Raw genomic sequence first — 20,373 nt, 5'->3', positions numbered from 1 at the left:
CGGGCTGGGGGGAGGCGGCGCGCGGCGTTGTGGGAGCGGGCGGTTGAGGGGAGGGCTCGGGGCGCGGTGGCCACCATGGGCAACTGCCACACGGTGGGGCCCAACGAGGCGCTGGTGGTGTCAGGTACGGCCGGGGCCGGGAGGGGACCCTGTCACGGAGCGACCCCGAGGGAATTGGGGAAGGGGTCTCTGCGGGGAGGGGACTCCCGGGACCTGGGGGGTTGTGGCTGTGAGGGGTTTCTGTAATGGGGTCTGATGTGGTCGGTGTCCTGAGGGGGCTTTGCGGGGGGTGCTGCGGTGAGGGGGAGCCGAGTGGCGCCTGGGGCCAGGGGTCCCTGTCATGGAGGGTGTCTGTGGCACTGAGGAGGGTTCCCCAGCGGAGGGGCCCTGCGAGCTGGGGGGCATGGTGGACCCTGCCTGGGGGCGGCAGGCTGTGGGGTGTGTGGGGGTTGCCCTGTGATCGGGGGCGGGGGAATCCCCTGAAGGAGCGCTGGGCTGGATCCTTCCTTGAGAGGCCATGGAGGGGAGGGCACCTGTCATGAGGGCACCTCGCAGCCTTGTTTGGGGGTGTCACGCTGCGGGTGGGCTCTGGCGTGGGGCGGCTGGCTAGTGCACAGACCCTCGGGCTGCAGGGAGCGGGGCAGCGTGGCAGAGCCACGGGCACACCCCTGCTGCGTGCGGGTGTTGTCAGGCTGTGGCACCGCCGAGGCTGCTCTGAGCGCTGCCAGCAGCCCTGAGCTGGGATCACCCACAAGCTGCCCTGTTCTTGTGGGCAGGTTGGCTTCCCCAGGGCACCAGGGGGCTGTCCCTGGGGTGCCCTTCTCATCCCTCTCACCCCGCAGCTGCTTCATTACTAGCACATCACCAGGTCTCTGATGCCCAACAGATAGGTAGTTTTCTCTTCAGGTGAGCTCGTCGCTTAGGTTGGGGTGAAATAAAGCAGCAGAGAAATCCCCTGTGGTTGGTTCAACCTGTAGCTGCTCCAATACTCTGCAGAAGCTTCAGGCTGCACTTTGGCACAGGCCAGGCTGCATGCAGACAGGGCTTAATTACCATTAAGTGATGTAACGGTTCTGTAAGGGCTGGGTGCTCTGCTCTTGTGTGACAGGGCTGGAGCCAAGTGCAAAGTAATAACCAGGTGAGATACAGACGCTGTCACTTCACGTGTCATCACTCATGTCACATCCTTTCTGTCAGTGCAGTTTTGTGGCTGGCGCTGTGTTGCTCAGACCTCCCCTCCCCCGGGACAGAAGGCATGTGGACATGGAGGATGTGCTACAGTCACTGCTCTGTCGTGTAGCTGAAACTATGTTGTTATGTTTCTGGAGCCAAAGCCTCCAGTGAGCCCTGCTGCTTGTTTCTGGCTGCTCTGTTATCAGTTCATCTGTGGTGCATAACAGACCTGTTACGGGAATTGTTGAGGACGTGCCAGCAGCAGGCTGCAGCTTTGGAAACAAATACACTGTGCTATGGTGGCTGCTTCTAATGAGCTTCTAACTGCAGCAACCAGCTGCCTGGAGCAGCTGCATTTCTTGCAGCTTTCCTGGTCTTCTGCACCTTTGCAGTTCCCAGCTGAGATCTGGAGCTGATGCTGTGCTTGCCTCTGCAAAGACCCCTGTGAAAATCAGCCCTGCTTGGTAAAATGCTGTGTGTGGAATTGGGAAGCTGTGCTCCAGGTGTGCTGGGATGCCCTTCATTCTTAAAAGCTTGGCTTTGCTCTGTTCAGCCCTGAAGTTCACAGAACACAGCTTGCAGGATGAGCTGTCAGGAGTTGGTGGCATCTGGGTGCAGTTCCAGGCTTTCCCACAGCTGGCTCAGCCGAGGACACCTCTCTAGGAAGGGTTTGGTGCTGCCACCAGACACAGCTTTGCTCTGCTGACACCCAGCAGGGTCTGCAGATGCTCCCTGTCTCCTGAGAGCGTGGTCCCTGAGCTTTAGGGCCAGCCTGAGAGGTGGAGGGAGCTCTGCAGAGCCCAGCAGCTCCTCTGTGCTTGCAGAGTGACTGTCAGGACCATAGCAGGAGCTGTGTGACTACAGGCAGTTGGAGTTCCAGCAACTTGAGCTGTGTCTCCAGGGAAGAGCAGAGAGGACTTTGTGAGCCAGTGTGTGATACCAGCTTGGATGTGGGGAGAGAAGGGGAAGAATAAACCAACAGCCAACACTATTAGAAGCAGGCTTTTGGCTCACAGTCCTGAATTGTCACTAGAAAGACTTCCCTTTGTGGGATGGCACCGCCAACCCAGGAAGCTAATTGGAAGTTTTCTTCATTGTACATTTACCCAGCTCCCCTTGAAGGAAGTTTTGTCACGTGCCTCCCCTGGCATGTGGGGTTTTCCTGAGGAGTGCTGTTCCTTCTTTTCACTTGTGAGGCACTGGAGTTGCTCCAGTGCTGCAGGAGCAGCCAGCAGTGCCTTGGGAACATCTGTGTGTGCAAGAGCTTTGTAGCCTTATTTGGGAAGCTGCTTCCTGGACACGGGTCAGCGTTCCTGCTGGCACTCACGTCCTTCCCCTGTTGCGCAACACTGATCTCCTTCTATGAAATTGCACTCAGTTAACCAATCCAGCCACGAAATGTGGAGCCCAGGCCTTGTAAAAATACTCCTCAAAGCCCTGTGGAGGCAGCAGTGGTCTCACCCAACTTAGCTCAAGGGTAGCGGCGCTGGGAGCCTCATGGTGAGGTTTGGTACAAGCTCTGAGGAGGCTTTGGCAGGTGCCTGGCCCCTCACTGAGTCTTCCCCAAGTGCAGCTGAAGCCAGTGAAGTTTTCAGGGAGATTACATGAGTAATTCTGATAGCCACATGTTCCCACCAGCGGCTGAGAGGACCTGGGTTTGGGTTTCAGTCTGGTTGAAGGCAGCTTTTGTGGCTAAGGATCGACTTGCTGATTTAGAAATACAACTCCATGATATTGCTGCAGCTTCATAACAAGGAGATGTAATTTAGAGTCACAGAATCCCAGAATGGTGGGGGCTGGAAGGGCCCTGCAGAGCTCCTCCAGCCCAAGCCTCTGCTACAGCAGGTTCCCCTGGCTCAGGGGGCACAGGAACGTGTCCAGGTGGGTTTGGGAACCTCCTGAGGAGCCTCCACACCCTCCCTGGGCAGCCTGGGCCAGGGCTCCCTCAGCTCAGCACCAAAGGAGCTTCTCCTTGTGTTTAAGTGGAACTGTTTGTGTTCCAGCTTGTGCCCATTACCCTTTGTCCTATCAGTGGACACCACAGAAAAAAGTGTCACCCCATTCACCTTGACACCCAACTTTTAAGTGTGAAGGGAGGGAATAAACCTCAGGGGAGTTAAACCTCAGGGGAGCTGCAGCCCAGTCACCCCAGTGTTATTTCCTAGGAGAGCACCAACAGGAATACTTCACTGTTAAATGCCCAGAAGCAAACAACTCCAGCTATTTGCTGAGTATGAGGTGTGCCCAGCTCATCCAAGCTGGCTCTGGGGTGGGTTAGTGCTCCCTGGGATGGGCAGCAGCAGCAGACAGCACACTCTGTGCCTCTACAGACGGGTCCTACAGCTTCTGAGAAATCAGCTCCAGAAACACCATCCAGCCCACGTTTTTTCCCAATTCAGTGCCCTTTGAGGCTCCTTGATCTCTTTCAAAGGAACAGAAGAGCTGGCAGTTAACTCCAAGTCTGTGTATTTCCTGCCACACCCCAGCAGTCAGGGCTTGTTAACCCTTCCAGAGCCACTCAAACCTCTCCTTGTCACTGCATCCTCATTCCTGCAACAGGCACTGGCTGTGCTGCTGAGCTGGTGGGGCTCTGCTGGTTTTATGGTACTTCTCTGAGTGTGGAAAACCTGCAATAATGGCTTAGTGAGGCTCTGCAATCCCTTCCTGCAGTCCTCAGTACAAGGAGGAACTTTTTTCTCAGCTAACTACAAAATTGGTATGAAGCTGCCTGGAAAACTGTTGCCAGGGGGCTTGACAGTGGCTCATTGTTCAGCTGAAAGGATTTATCAAGTAGGTTCCTTGTTTTGGCTTTGCTAATGGCATCAAGAAGCTGCTGTGGTCGAATTTGCAGACAGGAATGGATTTGAGAGCTTTGAAGAGCTGAGTTGGAGTCAAAGTCAACTTGACAGATTGACCAAATGGTCTGCAAGCAGTAGGATGCATTCAATAAGGAGCTATGCAGAGAGCTACACAGGTGAGAACAGTTGGTTGCATGAAAAGGGGACAGGAGGAGATGGTCCAAGAGATGGTGAGCAGTCAGAGCCCTCTAAGACCTAATGCTCATGGTGGCATTGAGGTTGTCCCTCTGCTTCTAGCAACTACTTCCATGTGACTGGCTGGTTGGGACCCAGTTCTTCACCCTCAGAAGCACTGTGAGTTTGTGGGAAGGAGTGGGCAGCTTCACATGGGTTTCACCTGAGGTTTTGTTCTTGTCTCCATCTGTGCCTTTGGGGCCCAAGTTCAAAGCTGTTCCTTGGGGCTGAGGCACAAGCTGTGCAGAAAACTTCTGGTGGCACTGACTGTCTAAAAATCTTTCCCCATGGTCTGTTTCATGCTGGTGCTCAAGTCTGTAGTGTGAGATTGCTGATGCTCAGTACAACTGTTCACTGCTTGCACAAAAGGCACCTCATGCAGCTCCTCTGTGTTCCCTGCTCAGGAGGTAGTTCTTCAGCTTCTGCAGGTGATGGGGGCTCCAAGTTTTCCTTGTCAGCTGCTTGTTAAATCTCCAAGACCTGCCAAATTACTGTGCAGAAAGTGTAGCAGGAGGAGTTGGACAGAGTAGCCTCAGGGCTTTCCTTTTGGTTTCCAAGAGGAATGCTGAGGTAGTATCTCTCTAGTTCTGTTGTGTAACCTCATTGTGGTTTATCTTCTCCGCTTCTGTTTACAGGATGAGATAAACTAAACATGTGTTGTTAAACTTGCTCTGCAGCTTTGGCACTTGTAGCTTAAACCAAGTCATTGTGATCTAGATGACATCCAAGCCAAGCCAGCATAATCTGCTTTCACTTGCTGTATAGACAATCAGAGGATTTGATGGATTCAGCTCAGAACCCTGCATCATTTGAGATGATTTTTGCTGCCCTTATGCCATTTCTGCGTGTGGACAAAACCTGATTTATATGCACAGCAGAGCCCAGGAACCAGACACTGACTTTAGTCTAGACCTTCCTACATCACGTGGTTTTCTTTATGTAGGCTTTTGCCACCTTCTCTCCCTTGTGTCTTTTGTCAGTAACTGTTTTCCATTATCAATTTTTCCCTTCTCTTTCTGCACTCAGTTCTTAGTGCCCTGGGACATTTCCCTGCACAGGGCTGTTTCTCTAACAAACTCGGTTTCAGTCCAACTGGACTGAGCTGTTCATTCCCAGGAGGAGGAGACTCCAGCAGCAGGTCACCCTGAAGCCAGGGCTGAGGATGGCAGCTCTCTCTGTGCAGGTGAAGGCAGCAGTATCTGCTCTGTTCTTATCTCCAGCCTGTGCCAGTCCCAGGGAAGAGATGTTGGTGAGTTACTATAGCAGCCTGTTTACCAGCACCTGAAGGCTCACCACATCCTGCCAGAATACAGGCTCTTTGCCTCCAGTTACCTTGGGAAACAACCCAGAGCTTGTTCCCAACCTCAGCTTGACCCAGCTTTGATGTTTACAGCCTGACTGCTGGGGCTCTTGTTTCTGGTGTCCATCAGGGCAGCAGCTCCCTGCATCTGCCGACAGCTCCGTTGATCTACCAGCTCCCAAGCGATCACATCTCAGTTCATAAACAAACCCAAACCAACTCAAAACAGACAATGTGCTTTCTCCTGGCTCTGCCAGTTCATGCTTGAACGTGGGACCTCTCCATTTGGGAGGAGGCCAAGCTGGATGGCAGCTTCTTGGGTATGAATCCTCGGTTTGTGGCGTGCCTGGCTGCCACGCAGTGCCCCGGAAGAGGCAGGGGAGGGGGTTGGGGAAGCGGTGGCCAAGTGGCTGTGAGAACAGTGGGTATATTATAGCTGCAAAAAGCCATTTCTCTGCCAAATCCCATTGTGCAAGAGAGTTCATTCTTTAGCTTTGTTGGGTCTTTTTTTTCACTTGCTCTCTGAGACTTGGGAAAGAGGCTGTGGGACTGCAGTGGCAAATGAGCGCTGAGCTCAGCTGAGCTGTGTGACCAGGACAGGGCTCCGCTGTGCTCAGACGTCCGGCTGCTGGGAAAGCACCCAGCTGGCATCCCACTCCTCTTGCATCTGTTTGTGTTCTCTGGTTTTTCTTATGCTTTGCACACTTTCTGACATACACTCCAGCTCAGTGAGCTGTGCTGTACAGCAACGTTGCGTAGTGCTGGGAAGCAAACGTGGGGCTCGCTTGGGGTGTGATACTAAAGCCATTTCCTTTGCATTTCCTGCAGAAGAAAAGAACCATCTGTGAGGAGAGGCACGTTTTTGTAGCAACTGTGGGTTTAGGGTGCAGGGTTTTCTCAGAGCATTATTATGAAACAATGACCAGAGGTTTGGTAAAGACCCTGTGAAGTAAAATACCTTTCCATGCAGAGCTGCTTTTCCTGACTGCCAGGAGCACCTCCCTTCCTGTTCTTGGAAAACAAGGGCTTGGCTGAAAGGCTGAGCTAACTGGGCTGACATCCTCCAAAGAAATGTTAAAAGGGTGGTTCATTTGCTGTGGGTTATCATATCATAGCTACAGGAAGAAGCTCTCCAGAGGCCATCTCAAAGGTGATGGGAGAATATTCCTCTAGGCTGTGGAGCACAAGTGACCTGGAAAAATGTGGAAATCTGTGTCCTGTTTGCTTTCCCTTCCTGCTGAAATCAGAGTGAAGAACTGTAGGTGGGGCTGATCTCTTGGTTTATCAGCTGGTACATGGAAGCCAGTGAAGCAGGTGGGACCTTTAGCTGATAGCAGAAAGTAGCCAAACACTTGAGGATGGGGAGGAAGAGGAGGATGGGGAGAGCAGAGTCCCCTCTGGCAGTCCAGAGGGCCCTGCTGGCATGCTGCCCTAGCTGTGTGCTGCCTTTGCTTCTTCCTTTTGACTCATTGCAGCAAACTTAGTAATGGTCATCTCTCCTGAAATGGCCTGTGTTCTGTGTGCTGCTTTCCTGGTTCTCCCTTTCCCCTCCCACACTGGGAAGCTCCCACAGCACCTTTCCCTGTGTCTGCTCTTCCTCTGCACTGCCTTGGTCTGGCTTGTGTAGATAAATCCTGCAAGGCTGAAACTGTTGCTCTGTTGGTACAGCACTTGGTTTGCTGAGACCATAAGGCACTGCTGGAGTAAGTGTCATTATGAGTAACAGACTAGGGAGGGATTGCTGCCTTCATCTGCCTCAGAGACAGCAGCTCCCAGCCCAGGTCTGAGCTAGGGAGCTGCAGAGCTCCTCTTGTGCCGGTCATGACAGCTAGGGCTGGTTGCTGGCTGGATGCTCTCTTGGAAGGAAGCAGGTATCTTGTTCCTTGAATTGAAGATGTGAAAATCCAGACAGCTTCTTCTGGAAATCTCAAGTGTGTCAGAGTAGTTCTGGAGGCTGCTCAAACTCTTGGTGCAGCCAGGTCTGTGATGGACCATCAAAGCCTCAGGTGCTGTAGTAACAGCGTGAGACAGAACTAGGAGATGTTTGGGTAGAGCTCAAGGATTCTACCCTCCTCCAACATTTGACCTGGTAGCTTTTTGGTGGGTTTAAGGGTGACTTTGCAGTATCGTGCTTAGAGATACTGAAGTGTGTACTTGTGATGATTCTGTTGGCTAAAAGTACTTAAACTGCTTAACAGAACTAGGATGAAGTCCTGGTTTGACATGCAGTTGTTTCTGTGTTACTGTCCATCACACTGGATTATTGCAGATGGTCTTTTCCACTTGTATAAGGCAATTCTAAAAAAGAAGAGTCTCCTCTGGAAAACTGTGACGTGAGTGAGGCCCATGGAGGTGAGGAGAGCGTTGGCTTCCTCAGTCTTTGGATGCATTATGACTGACAGAAGGGTGTTCCAGGGCTGCTGTGGATCTTGGAAAGAGTTGTGTGTGTCCATTATTTATCAGACACTGCAGGCATGCTGGGGTTCCTCTGGGGCATGCTGCAGAGCTTGGCTTGGCAGCACTGGCTGCTCTAATACAGCTGAGCTGAGCTGCTGGTCCAGCTCTGAGGGGTTGTGGGAACAGATGGCCCCCTAAGACACCCTCTACTTGTCCCCCTGAGACTGGGCAGGCTTGTTGTGAAGTTATGCTGCTCATGACTCAGTCTGGGTGCAGTTTTTTCCACTGTGTGTAACCTCCACGTCTCTCTTCTCTCTGCTGTGCTGCAGGTGGTTGTTGCGGCTCGGATGTAAAGCAGTATGTGTATGGAGGCTGGGCCTGGGCTTGGTGGTGCATTACTGACACCCAAAGGTAAGGAGACCCCCAGTCTTGTGTGGTTTTGGGGTAGGAGTTAGGCAAAGCCATCCCAGTGAGGCTGTCAGCAGTAGCTTTAGGAACACAGGACTGGGTGCTGCATGTGAACCCACGGATGAGCATCAGCCCAGCCCACTGCCTCTGGCTGTGAGCAGCTCCCACCCCTGTGAAGAAAGGGCTGCCTTGCTTATGGCACTGGAAGCAGCAACATGTGCCCTGTGAAGTGCCTTGAACATGGGGAATGTAGGGTCACTCTCACCTGCACAGCTTCTGGCCATGCAGGAGGCAAACCTCTCATTTCAGCCTTACCTGATGGTAAATTATGATGTGCAAAAGAAATTGCAGGATGGGGGAGTTCTGTGCTGGCTGTTTGTGAGGGGAATTCTGGGCATCAGAGTGCAAAAGACAAACCAGAAGGAAATCCCATGCTTTCAGCTGAAGTCCTTCTCCAGTGGCTCCTGTGTCCACTCCTCAAACCCAAGGCAAGCTGATTTTGTTGTCCTTTTTGGTTGTTCTTTATTGCCATAAACCCACCAAGCTGAGAGTCTGGCAGCACAGTGGGGTTCTTCCTATGCTGAGGAAGGCAAGAGCCCTGCTCTGCTGCTGCTTTTGCAGTGTATTGTGGCTCTTGCAGAGGTGCCTGAGTTCATCCATGAGTTCACAAGAGGAGCTGAGTTCTGCCCAGCACAGCCCAAACCCCCACCCCACAAACACATTTGTGACAGGGCCAGTGCCCTCTTCTCCTCCTCAGGTCTCTTTCTAAAGATCTTTTTTAGACACCCGCCTCTTTTGCCCAAAGAGCTGATGCTGCTGTCATCTTGGGAGCAAACCGTTTGCAGTTAAAACCACGGGCTTCCCTTTCCTTTCCCTCAGCCATGGGGTTTGCTGGCTGCTGCTTACCACGCTGGTCTCTGGACTAACATGCTGTGGTGGTGTTGCTGTCCTGCTGGTGTAGCTCTTTGTCTTTAGGATCTGTGGGAATGTCACTGTCTCCTAACACCTCCCTTGTGCTCACTGATGCAGGTTTCCTCCATCTGTGTAAAAAATAATGGGGGAAAAAGGATAAAGACATGACTTTTGGGTTTGTGCACCGAGTGACAGCCAGAGCTTGCAGTTAACCCTCACTGCCTGCTCTTGCTACCTCTTTTCCCTGTTCCTGTGTTGCCACCAGCAGACAAAGCCAGCATGTTGCTGCCCTCACTCTGCAGATGATACACTCCTGTAGCTGCTGCTCATGGGGGGTCCATCAGCTTGCCTTGTTCAAAGGATCCTGCCTGCTGCTGGCAGCTGACTCCCAGCAGCTCTCAGGTCCTGTCACAGGTGACCTGTGCTCAGGATGGCTGCAAGAGCTGACCATAGTTCTCCACCTGGATGAAGAGATCTCAGCTAACACCTCCTACTTTAGCACAGGCTCTGCAGCCATGCTCCTGTGAGGTGGGAGGGGGTGGAAAGGCCCAGCTTGTGGACTCAAAAACCAGCTTCATTCCCAGATTTTTTTGGTGAGGCAGCTTGTTGGGGGAATTGATTTGAACAAATGGTTTCTGCTCCTCCTCTTCTTGGGTGAGAAGCCCAGTGCAGGACCTTGACAACCATGTGCAGGAGATAACAGATGTCTTTGGGATGCAAAGGCTGAGTCCAGGGCCAAGAGCTGCTCACCAGGAATGAGCTGCCCTGTGACAGAGGTCAGTGCATTGTGTAGCAAAGGAGACTCTTGACAGGAATGCCAACACCCAAACAAATCGTTTACTTTATCCCCCCAGTTCCTGCCATGGAATAGGGGGCTTAATTCTCCTTTTGAAAACAGAGCCCTTCCCAAAAAACTATCAGCTGTGGCACAGCTGGAGCCTGCTGCATTAACATGAAGAGTGAGGCAGATTTCCTCCTCCAAAATTGGGACATCTTTTCTGGAACTGCCAGTATTGAAAGCCAGAGAGACAGCAGCAATTGTGTCTCTGTCAGCAGCATCCTGCCAGGTAGCACTAACCTGGGAACAAAAGGAACATTTAGAGCTGGCAGGGTGCTGGGCTCTTATCCTGCTGCAACCTTGAGCACTGGGGAGAAGGAAAAATAAGAGATGCTGTCACTGTTTGAAGAGTCAGGAATAAAAGCTGGGAGAGAGGCAGCATGGTCTGCTCTGGGGGAACCAAGTGGTATGGTTCAGCTTCTCAGGAGAGCACTTGGAAGCACCTTCTCCCATCAATGCCTTAGCCAAGGGTGGGTAGCCAGGTCCCTGGCATTTTAATTTTTCTGGATCTCCTTAAATGTTGCCATAGAAACACCAAAATGATTCCAAACAGGAGTTTTCTGTGTGTGAAGAGTTCCAGCTGATGCCAGGATGGCAGTCCAGGTGGGATACATGGTTCAGTTTCATCTGCAGTGATTTACAGGGTGGAGATGAGCCCCCAGCCTGTCTCTCCTCACTAAAAGCAGCAGCTGGATGCTGTAAAATCCCTGCCATGACCAGGGAAGCTGCACAGTCCTGGTGTTAACGGGGCCCTGGGAGCAGGCAAACTGAACAGGGAATAGCTGAAACCTGAAAGTCTTGTCTGTCCTTTGCAAGGGGTGTCTTACTCTCTGATAACTGCTTTGTATATTTGCTGTCCTACCCTTATTCCTTGCTGCTCAGAGTGTCTTTGGAGGTTATGACCATCCTCTGTCGCTGTGAGAATATTGAGACGTCGGAGGGGGTCCCACTGTACGTAACAGGGGTTGCACAGGTAATAATCCTCCAGCTTCCTAACATTGTGTCTAACTGTTTGTCCCTCTGTTTTGAGCAGCAACAGCAGCAGCAGGAGGATAACACACAAACTCATGGTTTTCTAACAGGACAGCTGAAATCTCAATACCCTCCTCTCCTTCCCCTTGCCCTGGGACACACTCCACAGTTTATAGGTAATGCAGACAGATGCTGCCTGGCAAATTCCAAATTCAGCATTCCTGGCTCCTGATAACGCTGCAGACATTTGCTACAGCTGTAACCCTTTCCTTGAAGCCCCAGACAGGCCAGATTGAGTCCTGTACACAGTTTGGGAAGGCAAGTTCGTGCCATTTCAAAAAGAAACCTCTACCCATGTGAGGAAATTGCAACTGTACCTGGCTCTGGGGGTTTGAATATGGGTTTCCACCCAGCTCTTCTCCCTCCTCATGGAGACAGTGCCCATTTTGGATGTTGTCACGTTTGAAAGTACAGCATAGAGCCCTCAGATGAGTTGCAACACACAGGACTGGTGTTTGCACTGTGGGCAGTTATAAACCAGTGTAACTGTAATTGCCAAACGTGCCTGTGACTTGCCAGCTAAGCAGCAGCACAGCATTGAAATGAAGCTCCAGGTACAGAGTAGGTCTTCAGAAGGCTAAAGTCCTCCACGAGCTGATTAGAGCTGTGAGCAAAAAGCTGTGAGCACAGAGCAAAACAAAAGTGCACAGGACAGTGGGATGTGTTTTATCAGCTCCCAGTTTGCATGTCAATTTAATTAGGACAGTGGCCAAGGCAGACATGAACTTGCAGAGATCCATTTCAGCCTTTCCAGCCAATCCTGGAGTGGCTCAGCATGCACACAGTAGCCCACTGCAGCCCCACTGTGGTTCAGGTGTGTGACCTAATGTTCAGTGACACCAGCTCTCTGCCCTGTGGCTCCCTGTCCTGACTCCCAGTGCCTTCCCAGCTTGTTCTGGCTGACACCAGAGCCAGGCTTTGCTTTCTGAAGCAGAATGTGCCACGGGCAAGAATTTTGCCACATCATGACCTGCAGATTGCCAGGTCTGGCCAAAGTACCTTGAGCCCACCTTGGGGGATGGAGAAATCTCTGGAGCTGCAGGATCTGTTCCTGTGTGTGCCTCTGCTGGAGGGCCCTTGGGCTCCCAAAGCTGCCAGCTTCTGGCCACCTCACTAGCCCAGCAGACAGGAAAGGGTCACAGCATCATTTCCAGCCTGGCTGCCAGCCTTTCTCTGCTGATAAATTGCCTTCAAGTGTTATCTGAAAATCTGTTTCTTGGCCAAAGTGACTTGTCTGCCTCCAGCCACAGATGCAGCCCCTCGGCCTCATTCTGTGCCTGTCTTGCATTACCTGTGATGAGTGTGGCAGGTAGCTGGGGGCAGGAGATGCCAAGGGAAGAGCTGAATGTGTGGGGATGTGAGTGTGCAAATGTTTTACGTTTTTTGGCAGGATTTCCCTAGAGATAATGACGTTACAGCCCAGGTGTGAGGACGTAGAGACGGCGGAGGGGGTAGCTTTAACTGTCACAGGTGTGGCACAGGTACAGTAACTCCAACACATCATTTCAGGAATGCATGTCTCTAACTTACATCTGGTTTTTCCCCCTTAAGAGGTTGCTGTTGTCCAGGAACAGAAGCCAACTGCTCCAAAACAAACTCTTGTGCATACCCACGCTGTCCTTATTGGTTCAAGCACACTACAGCACGTCCTGTGTTGTGATTTCTCCTCCTCTCCCCAAAAATCATTCCTCTTTTGTTGGTGTCTCATTTGTCCACGTGGCAAATGAAGTGTGGGAGGATTTGATCTACTGTACCATGGTGCCCTTGGAGCTGTGTGTGACCCTGCAGGCCTGAGCCCTTTGCTCCTGAGATGGTATTTAGCACTGTGTTGCTTTGGATGATTATTATTAGCACATGGACTTTGTAATTCTTCACAGGGAGTTAAAGCTTAAGGAAAGAACTTATTCCCTCCAGACACTAAAAGTTGTGTGTGAAATTTCTGACTTGAACTGGACTTTGATTCTGATCCATAAAAAGCAGCTCTTGCTGCTTGTGATAGGACATGTAAACACCTGCATTTCAGAGCCTCTGAGGTCTGCTGCCCTCATTTGTCCTTGTGACCAGGTTCTGCCTTGGAGAGGACACTGGGAGGCAAATGTTTGCTTCTGCCAGAATCTGACTCCCTGAATAGGCAGCTGGATGCTTTCACTGAAAATTGCAGCTGACAGCTCATTCTGCATGCATAAAAGCAAGACAGTGGTTCTCAGTGCACATGAGGCTGTGATCACCCTGTGTCCCAAGGCACATTACAGGTCTGTTGTTGCAGGAGAAGGGGCTGCCCCAGTCCCTGCAGTGAGCAGTGGAGCTGAGGGGAGTGACAGTGGTGTGACTAAAATCCCATGTGCATCAAGAGGCTCCTCCCAGGGAAGAGCAGTGAGGCTGCTGCAGCCCTTGTGAGACCAAGCACTTGGCTGATTTCACCCAGTACTTTCCAGAGCAGTAGATTCTTCCCCAGGTTTGTTGGTTTACTCTGAGCTGAGGTTGCAGAGGAGCTGTGTGAGGTCTGTGCAGAAGTAAGAGCATGAATTCAGCCAGGAGCAGTTTCTGGCTTGTCACACACACCAGCCAGGATGGGCTGTGGCTCCACAGTGGATAATCCATCGGGGGAGGAACGGGGCTTACATGTGAGAGCACCAGTGCAGGAGCCGGCATCTTGGGCTTGCCCTGGTGCTAACAGTGTGAACCATCCTTGTCCTCACTTTTCAGTTCTTCATACCCATTTAGCTGCTCATACAACACATAACCATTGTGGTCTTTGCATGCCTGGCAAAATGCATGCACCCATGTCACACATCTCATAAATCTACAGCCTTTTCCTTCTGTACCTGGGAAAGGTGTTTCTGTGAAGCCAGGATTCCTTTCTGACCTACTTTTGAACATCCTTCCATTGCCTGCAAAATGCTCTAGGCCAGGCAGCCTGTGCTGGCAGAGGCTGGATCACAAGGTGCCTTGATTTTAAAATGCAGCTCCCAGTTCACCTCATGCCTGTTATTCTCTCTTCTCACTGTCTGGGTTGGGGTGGGGTTTTTTTTGCTGTCATTTAATTTTAAAGGGTCAGACAGGTGAGATGCAAGGACTTGCCATGCAGAAAGCAGGCTTGAGGCAGTTGGGGACATGAATGGCAGAGGTTACTTTGATGTTGCAGAAGTACTTTAGAGACAGACATTTTTCTTTTAAGGACTTGTGCAAAAAAATAACCCAAAAGAAAAAAAGCAACAAATTATTACTAAAGAAACACCTTTTATATTTGCCATCATGATAGAAATGCTGAATGTGCATAGGATGCTGCTGGTTTTGGAGGGGGATGTAATGAGTGCTCAGCTGTAGCTTCTCTCCTGTCTTAGCTGGGTGCTACTGCCTCACACCACAGAATGATGAGGGTTGGAAGGGCACTGCAGAGCTCCTCCAGCCCAACCCCTGCTACAGCAGGTTCCCCTTGCTCAGGGGCACAGGAATGTATCCAAGTGGGTTTGGAAACCTCCCAGGAGGGAGCCTCCACACCCTCCCTGGGCAGCCTGGGCCAGGGCTCCCTCACCTCAACAGTGAAATAGTTTTCCCTCGTGTTTAAGGGAAACTTTTTGTGTCCCAGCTTGTGCCTGTTACCCTTTGTCCTTGTATGGGCCACAGCAGAAAACAGACTCGTCCCATCCTCCTGACACCCACCCTTTGGGTGCTTGTAAGTGTTGAGGAGGTGCCTCTTCAGCCTTCTCCAGGCTGAACAGCCCCAGGTCCTGCAGCCTTTCCTCATCAGAGAGATGTTCCAGTCCCCTGATCATCTGGGTAGCCCTGCACTGGCCTCTCCAGGAACACTGAAAACAACCTGAGTGCAAATCTACTGTGTTTTGTGCAGCCAGATGAGCCTTGTGCAGGGCTCACACTCCAGGGTGCAGCTCCAAAAGCAGCTCTCCCAACTCCCTCTTGTGTAGAAAGTGCAGACTGCTGGCCTGGGGTGCAGGGACCAGGGTGGCCTGGCCCTGTGAGGAGCCCAGAGAAAGCAGGTGATTGCCACAAGTGCCCAAGGTTCAGTTTGGCATTTTGACTGGGAGAGCCAGCCTGAGAAGCAAAAGCAGGACATAAGCTCATCTCAGAGTGGTCTTTGCAAATGTTATTAGGGGCAGGGTTGTGGCAGATGAGTCTTGAGCAGCTCATGGTCATGGTCTATTCCCAGTCACCTTAGAAGGTTGTGGCTGGTCCCAGATGTCCTGCTCTCTGGCAGTGCTGGGGGCAAGTGCTGCTCTCCTGCTCCAGACTTTGGGCTTTTCAGTCATTTTCGACCCACATGCTATCAGACCAGGCTTTCTCGTGAAAAAATGTGTTGCTTTTGCCAGCAGTTTGACCCTGGAGAGTGGCCAGGCTGAGGTCTGTAGGCTGTGAACCCATCAAGAGTGTGCATGGGGAGTCTCACAGGGTAGGACACAGGGTGTCAGCAGCACCTCCTGGATCAGGAGGCAGTGCCCAGCCCAGATCTCTCCATAAGAGGGTGCTGTGGGACCCGCTGAGCATCCAGAGGTCCCAGCAGAGCTCCCTCCCTGGTATGGTCTTGTTCCTTCCCTAGTACTGACAGAAACCTCCCTGTGTCCAAACTCTGCCTGAGCCCTCAGACTGAACCTGGCCATCAGGAGCTCTCACCTCGGTGGGCTGTAGCTCCTCACAGCTGGGATTTTTAACCCAGTTTGCCTTTAAAAAGCAGCCCAGTGACCAGCAGGACCATCTTGAGAGCATGGCTTGTCTGGATCTGGGGATGCTTTTACATCTGACTGTGAGCTTGGGAGCTGAAATTGTCACCAGGGTGGCTGTGTCCCACCAGTGGGCATTGCTACCAGCCTGGCCACGTGGAGCTGGACAGCCAGGCCCTGGCCATGGCACAGGGGGGTCAGCTGAGAGCTCCCAACCACAAGCAGGACAAACCTGGCTCTGTGGCCATCTTGTATCCATCTCTCCTTGCAGGGAATACTGGTTGGAGCCCCTGTTCCCAAGCTGCTCCTTGGACATTTCAGACCCTTCCTTCTGCTCTACCTTTCCTGTGTCAGGAAAGAATAATTGTAGTGAGGGAAGGGGAAGGTAACAAAAGGGCTTCTGGCTAGGGGAAGTGATAAAGCCTTCTCCTCCTAGGTCTGGTATTGGTGCAGTGGCTGAACTTGGTAATTCAAGGCTCTTTGGTAGAGTTTTCATCAGGTGGGACTTGTAGGGCCAGGCTGTGCCCCACATCAGCCAGCTGTGGGATAGCTGCAGGGAGCACCTCTCCATGCTGAGCTGCAGTGGGGGTTTGGAGAGGGGTCTGTGCCCAGCTGCAGTGGGCAGAGGGCTCACTGCCCACTCCCATGGCCTGGCCCAGTCTGCCAACAGCTCAGCACAGTCCCTTGGAGCATCGAGAGCCTGGTGCTGCTGCTGCTGCTGTTGGGTGCCTGTTGGCTTGGCACGGGTGCCTTCAGTCCCTTTTTTGCTTTTGTCTCCTGTCTCTAGGTGAAGATAATGACTGAGAAGGAGCTGCTGGCTGTAGCCTGTGAGCAGTTCTTGGGGAAGAACGTGCAGGACGTGAAGAACGTGGTCCTTCAGACGCTGGAGGGGCACCTGCGCTCCATCCTCGGTGCGGAGGGGCTCGTGCTCCCGAAGCCATCTCCAGTAGCTTTGCCCCTTCTCTGCTGGCTGCTGCCAGCCATATCACTGCCACTGCAGCAGCCACAGCAGGTGCTTCCTCTGCCAACTGCAGAGGTGGCATCTTGGGTTGTTCCTCCCCTCCAGCAGCTCCTGCTGCGTGCCTGGGCCTTGTGATAAGTAGTTCTCAGTGCCTGCAGTGGGAGATGGCCCCGGGGTTACAGGTGTGTGTGGTGGTCTGGCTTGAGCAGAAGTTTACACCCTCATGTCCAGACCTGAGGAGATTAGGATGGATGTTGCTGAGTTTAGACCCATGCTGTTGTGTTTTCCCTGTACTAAATAAAGTGTTTCACCTTCCCTTCCCTCTGCAGGGACCCTGACAGTGGAGCAGATCTACCAGGACAGGGACCAGTTTGCCAAGCTGGTGAGGGAGGTGGCAGCTCCCGACGTGGGTCGCATGGGTATTGAGATCCTGAGCTTCACCATCAAGGTAGGCCCAGACACAGGGAGCTGCTCTGGGGGACACCAGGACAGCAGGGCCTGGCCATGAGGGGATGAGAGGCTCTGGGAGTTTCCACAACAGCCACCACAGTGTGTCCTGTGTGCAGGCAGCTGAGTGAAGAGCACTTGGTTAGCTGCCTCTGCAGCCACAGAGGGAAGGTGTAGAGACAGTTGTGGCTTCCCAGGGAAGGGAAGCTGATGGGGAAGGGGAACCTGATGGGGTTCAGCAAGGGCAAGTGCAGTGTCCTGTACCTGAATAGAAACAACCCCCTGCACCAGCACAGGCTGGGGGTGACCTACTGGAGAGCAGCTCTGGGAGAGGGACCTGGCAGTGCTGCTTGGTATCAAACTAAACATGAGCAGCAAAGTGCCCTCGTGGGCAAGAAGCCAATGGCATCCTGGGTGTGTTTAGAAGAGTGTGGGGAGCAGGTTGAGGGAGATTCTGCTCCCCCTCTGCTCTCCCCTGGTGAGGCCTCATCTGGAGTCCTGTGTCCAGTTCTGGGCTCCCCAGCTCAAGAGGAACTCTGTCAAGAGGACTCTGTCCCCAGCTGTCAAGAGGAACTGCTGGAGAGAGGCCAGTGCAGGGCCACCAAGATGCTGAGGGGTCTGAAGCACCTTCCTTATGACAAAGGGTGTAAGACCTGGGGCTGTTCTGCCTGGAGGAGACTGAGGAGGGACCTCCTCAACACTTACAAGTACCTAAAGGGTAGGTGTCAGGAGGATGGGGGGGACACTTTTTTTCTGTGATGCCCAGTGACAGGACAAGGGGTGATAGACAGAAGCTGGAACACAAACAGTTCCACTGGAACACAAGGAGAAGCTCCTTTGGTGCTGAGGGGAGGGAGCCCTGGCCCAGGCTGCCCAGGGAGGGTCTGGAGGCTCCTTCTCAGGAGGTTCCCAAAGGCCCCTGGACACATTCCTGTGCCCCCTGAGCGAGGGGAACCTGCTGTAGCAAGGGATTGGGCTGGAGGAGCTCTGCAGGGCCCTTCCAGCCCACAGCACTCTGGGATTCTGTCATGCCCCTGTCACAGCTGCTCTGTTTGGCTGCAGCCTCGTGTCACACATTCCAACCCTGCTCTGACCACACAAGTGGTTGCTTTGAGCTTCAACGGGAAGGGAACACAATGGGAGGGTGAATCGTTTGAAGTGGTTGTGGCTTCTCTTCCCCTCTCCAGGATGTGTATGATAAAGTGGATTACCTGAGCTCTCTGGGAAAGACTCAGACTGCAGCTGTCCGGAGGGACGCAGACATCGGCGTGGCAGAGGCCGAGCGAGACGCTGGCATCCGGGTGAGGCCACAGCCACACTGGGCTTCCCCACAGCAGCTGGCTTTGCTCCAACTGCCCACCCTGGAGCTCTGCTCTCTGTTTCCTCTCTGCAGGAGGCTGAGTGCAAGAAAGAAATGCTGGATGTCAAGTTCATGGCAGATACCAAAATAGCAGATTCCAAACGGGCTTTTGAATTGCAGAAAGCTGCCTTCACTGAGGAGGTCAACATTAAGGTGAGGGGTAGTTCCCTGCATGGTTCCTGATGGTGTTTGTTAACTCTGGGACTTGTCATCTTCCTCCTGCACGTGTCAGGAGAGCTGGAGGTGGAGAAGCAAGGTTTCTGTGTCAATGTGAGCTCCCTGCAGCAGACCCTTCTCCTGTTTGCAACAGTTAGGTGAGACTGGGAGGAGAGGGAAGGGTGCAGAGGGTCATCCAAGCTGAACCTGGAGCTGCTCAACCTCAGACACTGTGGGAAGAGTGCACAGGGAAGGACAGTGAGTGTGGCTTTGAGGACAGAGTAGAGGTTTGGGAGCAGGAGCTGTGTCTGGTTTCAGGGCCTGCCAAGGGTCCTTCTATCTGCACCCAGGAGCTCGTGGCCGAGGGTCCTCTTCTCATCTCTCCTGTGTGCAGACTGCAGAGGCCCAGCTGGCCTACGAGCTCCAGAGTGCCCGGGAGCAGCAGAAGATCCGTCAGGAAGAAATTGAAATCGAGGTGGTTCAGCGCAAGAAGCAGATTGAGGTGGAGGAGCAGGAGATCCTGCGGATGGAGAAGGAGCTGATGGCCACCGTGCGGCAGCCGGCCGAGGCCGAGGCCTATCGCATCCAGCAGATCGCCGAGGGCGAGAAGTGAGTGAGCCCCCGGCCTGGGCCAGCCCTCAGCCCGCCTGGGAGCAGAGGAGGGGGCTCTCAGCTGAGATCCAGGCTGCTGGAGGGCTGGGTTTTGCCTTTGCAGGGTGAAGCAAGTCCTCATCGCCCAGGCGGAGGCGGAAAAGATCCGCAAGCTGGGAGAAGCAGAGGCTTTTGTGATCGAGGCCATCGGGAAGGCGGAGGCTGAGAAGATGAAGCTGAAAGCTGAAGCCCTCCAGCAGTATGGAGAGGCTGCCCAGCTGGCTCTGGTGCTGGATGCTCTGCCTGAGGTGAGGAGGGAGCAGCTTTCCCCTGCTCAGGGCAAGTTCTGTCTCCTGGGAGTGCAGCGAGGCCTCATGTGTGTGCAGTGACCTTGCCCAGCAGGCTGGTGAGTGGCTCCTTCCCTCTCTGCTCATGCCACCGTCCTTCCCTGCTTCCCCAGATCGCTGCCAAAGTGGCTGCTCCCCTCTCCAAAGTGGATGAGATCGTGATTCTGGGCGGCGAGAGCAGCAACGCGACGTCGGAGCTGAACCGTCTGCTGGCCGAGATCCCCGCCTCAGTGCGGGCCATCACGGGCATCGATCTCACAAAGGTAAGCTGGGCTCTGCCAGGCCCTGCAGCCCTTTCAGCCTCCTGGGCAGCTCCCTGCCTCTCCTTCCTCCACCCTAAGAGCTTCCCTCTTCCCTTCTGCAGATCCCTCTGATCCAGAAAGCCACTGGTGCCCAGGCGTGAGGTTGGCCGGCCCCAGGCTGGTGAAGATCTCTCCCTGTTATGCACTCAGACATCAACTGCCTTCAACACCTGGGAATTCCTTTTATATCAGACAATTGGAGTTTTGTTTTTAAGCTCTGGTGCCTTATTTTTGTAGGGCCAGAAAGATGCATGTCCAGTCAGCTGCTCTGTCAGTCCCAAAGGGCGGGAGGGGGTTTGTTAGGTAATCATGTTGCATGGGGCTGGGGTTTGGACCTGGCCCCTGGTTACACCTGGCAGCTTGTCTGGGGTTGTGACCCCTGTGCTCTGCTGTGCCCTGTCTTCAGGCAGCCACAGAGCCTGGAGCTGGAGGAACAGCCCT

General features: G+C 53.2%; 1 protein-coding gene across 7 annotated transcripts; it reads left to right on the top strand.

The window, feature by feature from the left end:
* Positions 1 to 44: 44 nt before the first annotated feature.
* On the top strand, positions 45 to 20,146 carry FLOT2 (flotillin 2). 7 transcript variants are annotated; one of them, XM_062012180.1, is made up of 12 exons: positions 45 to 124; positions 8,232 to 8,313; positions 10,943 to 11,011; positions 12,483 to 12,573; positions 16,556 to 16,679; positions 17,059 to 17,177; positions 18,364 to 18,477; positions 18,570 to 18,689; positions 19,087 to 19,301; positions 19,408 to 19,591; positions 19,744 to 19,893; positions 19,995 to 20,146. In XM_062012180.1, the coding sequence occupies exons 1-12, from the start codon at positions 76 to 78 to the stop codon at positions 20,031 to 20,033; spliced, it is 1,356 nt and encodes a 451-aa protein (XP_061868164.1). In that variant the 5' UTR covers positions 45 to 75; the 3' UTR covers positions 20,034 to 20,146. The 7 variants fall into 7 exon arrangements, with proteins under 7 accessions (XP_061868164.1, XP_061868158.1, XP_061868160.1 ...); XM_062012174.1 differs by lacking the exon at positions 10,943 to 11,011; XM_062012176.1 differs by lacking the exon at positions 12,483 to 12,573 and having other exon boundaries at positions 10,943 to 11,033.
* The last annotated feature ends 227 nt before the right edge of the window (positions 20,147 to 20,373 follow it).

Source organism: Colius striatus, chromosome 20 (genome assembly GCF_028858725.1).
Source record: "Colius striatus isolate bColStr4 chromosome 20, bColStr4.1.hap1, whole genome shotgun sequence".
Taxonomy (NCBI): domain Eukaryota; kingdom Metazoa; phylum Chordata; class Aves; order Coliiformes; family Coliidae; genus Colius; species Colius striatus.
Note: the sequence above shows the minus strand (reverse complement) of the source record. Positions and strands in the feature narration are given on the sequence as shown.

Coding starts and splice junctions, on each gene's coding strand:
- FLOT2 (XM_062012180.1), top strand. CDS start 76: ATGGGCAACTGCCACACGGTGGGGCCCAACGAGGCGCTGGTGGTGTCA. Junction 17,178..18,363: donor TCCTGAGCTTCACCATCAAG/GTAGGCCCAGAC, acceptor TCCCCTCTCCAG/GATGTGTATGATAAAGTGGA. Junction 19,302..19,407: donor CAGATCGCCGAGGGCGAGAA/GTGAGTGAGCCC, acceptor TTGCCTTTGCAG/GGTGAAGCAAGTCCTCATCG.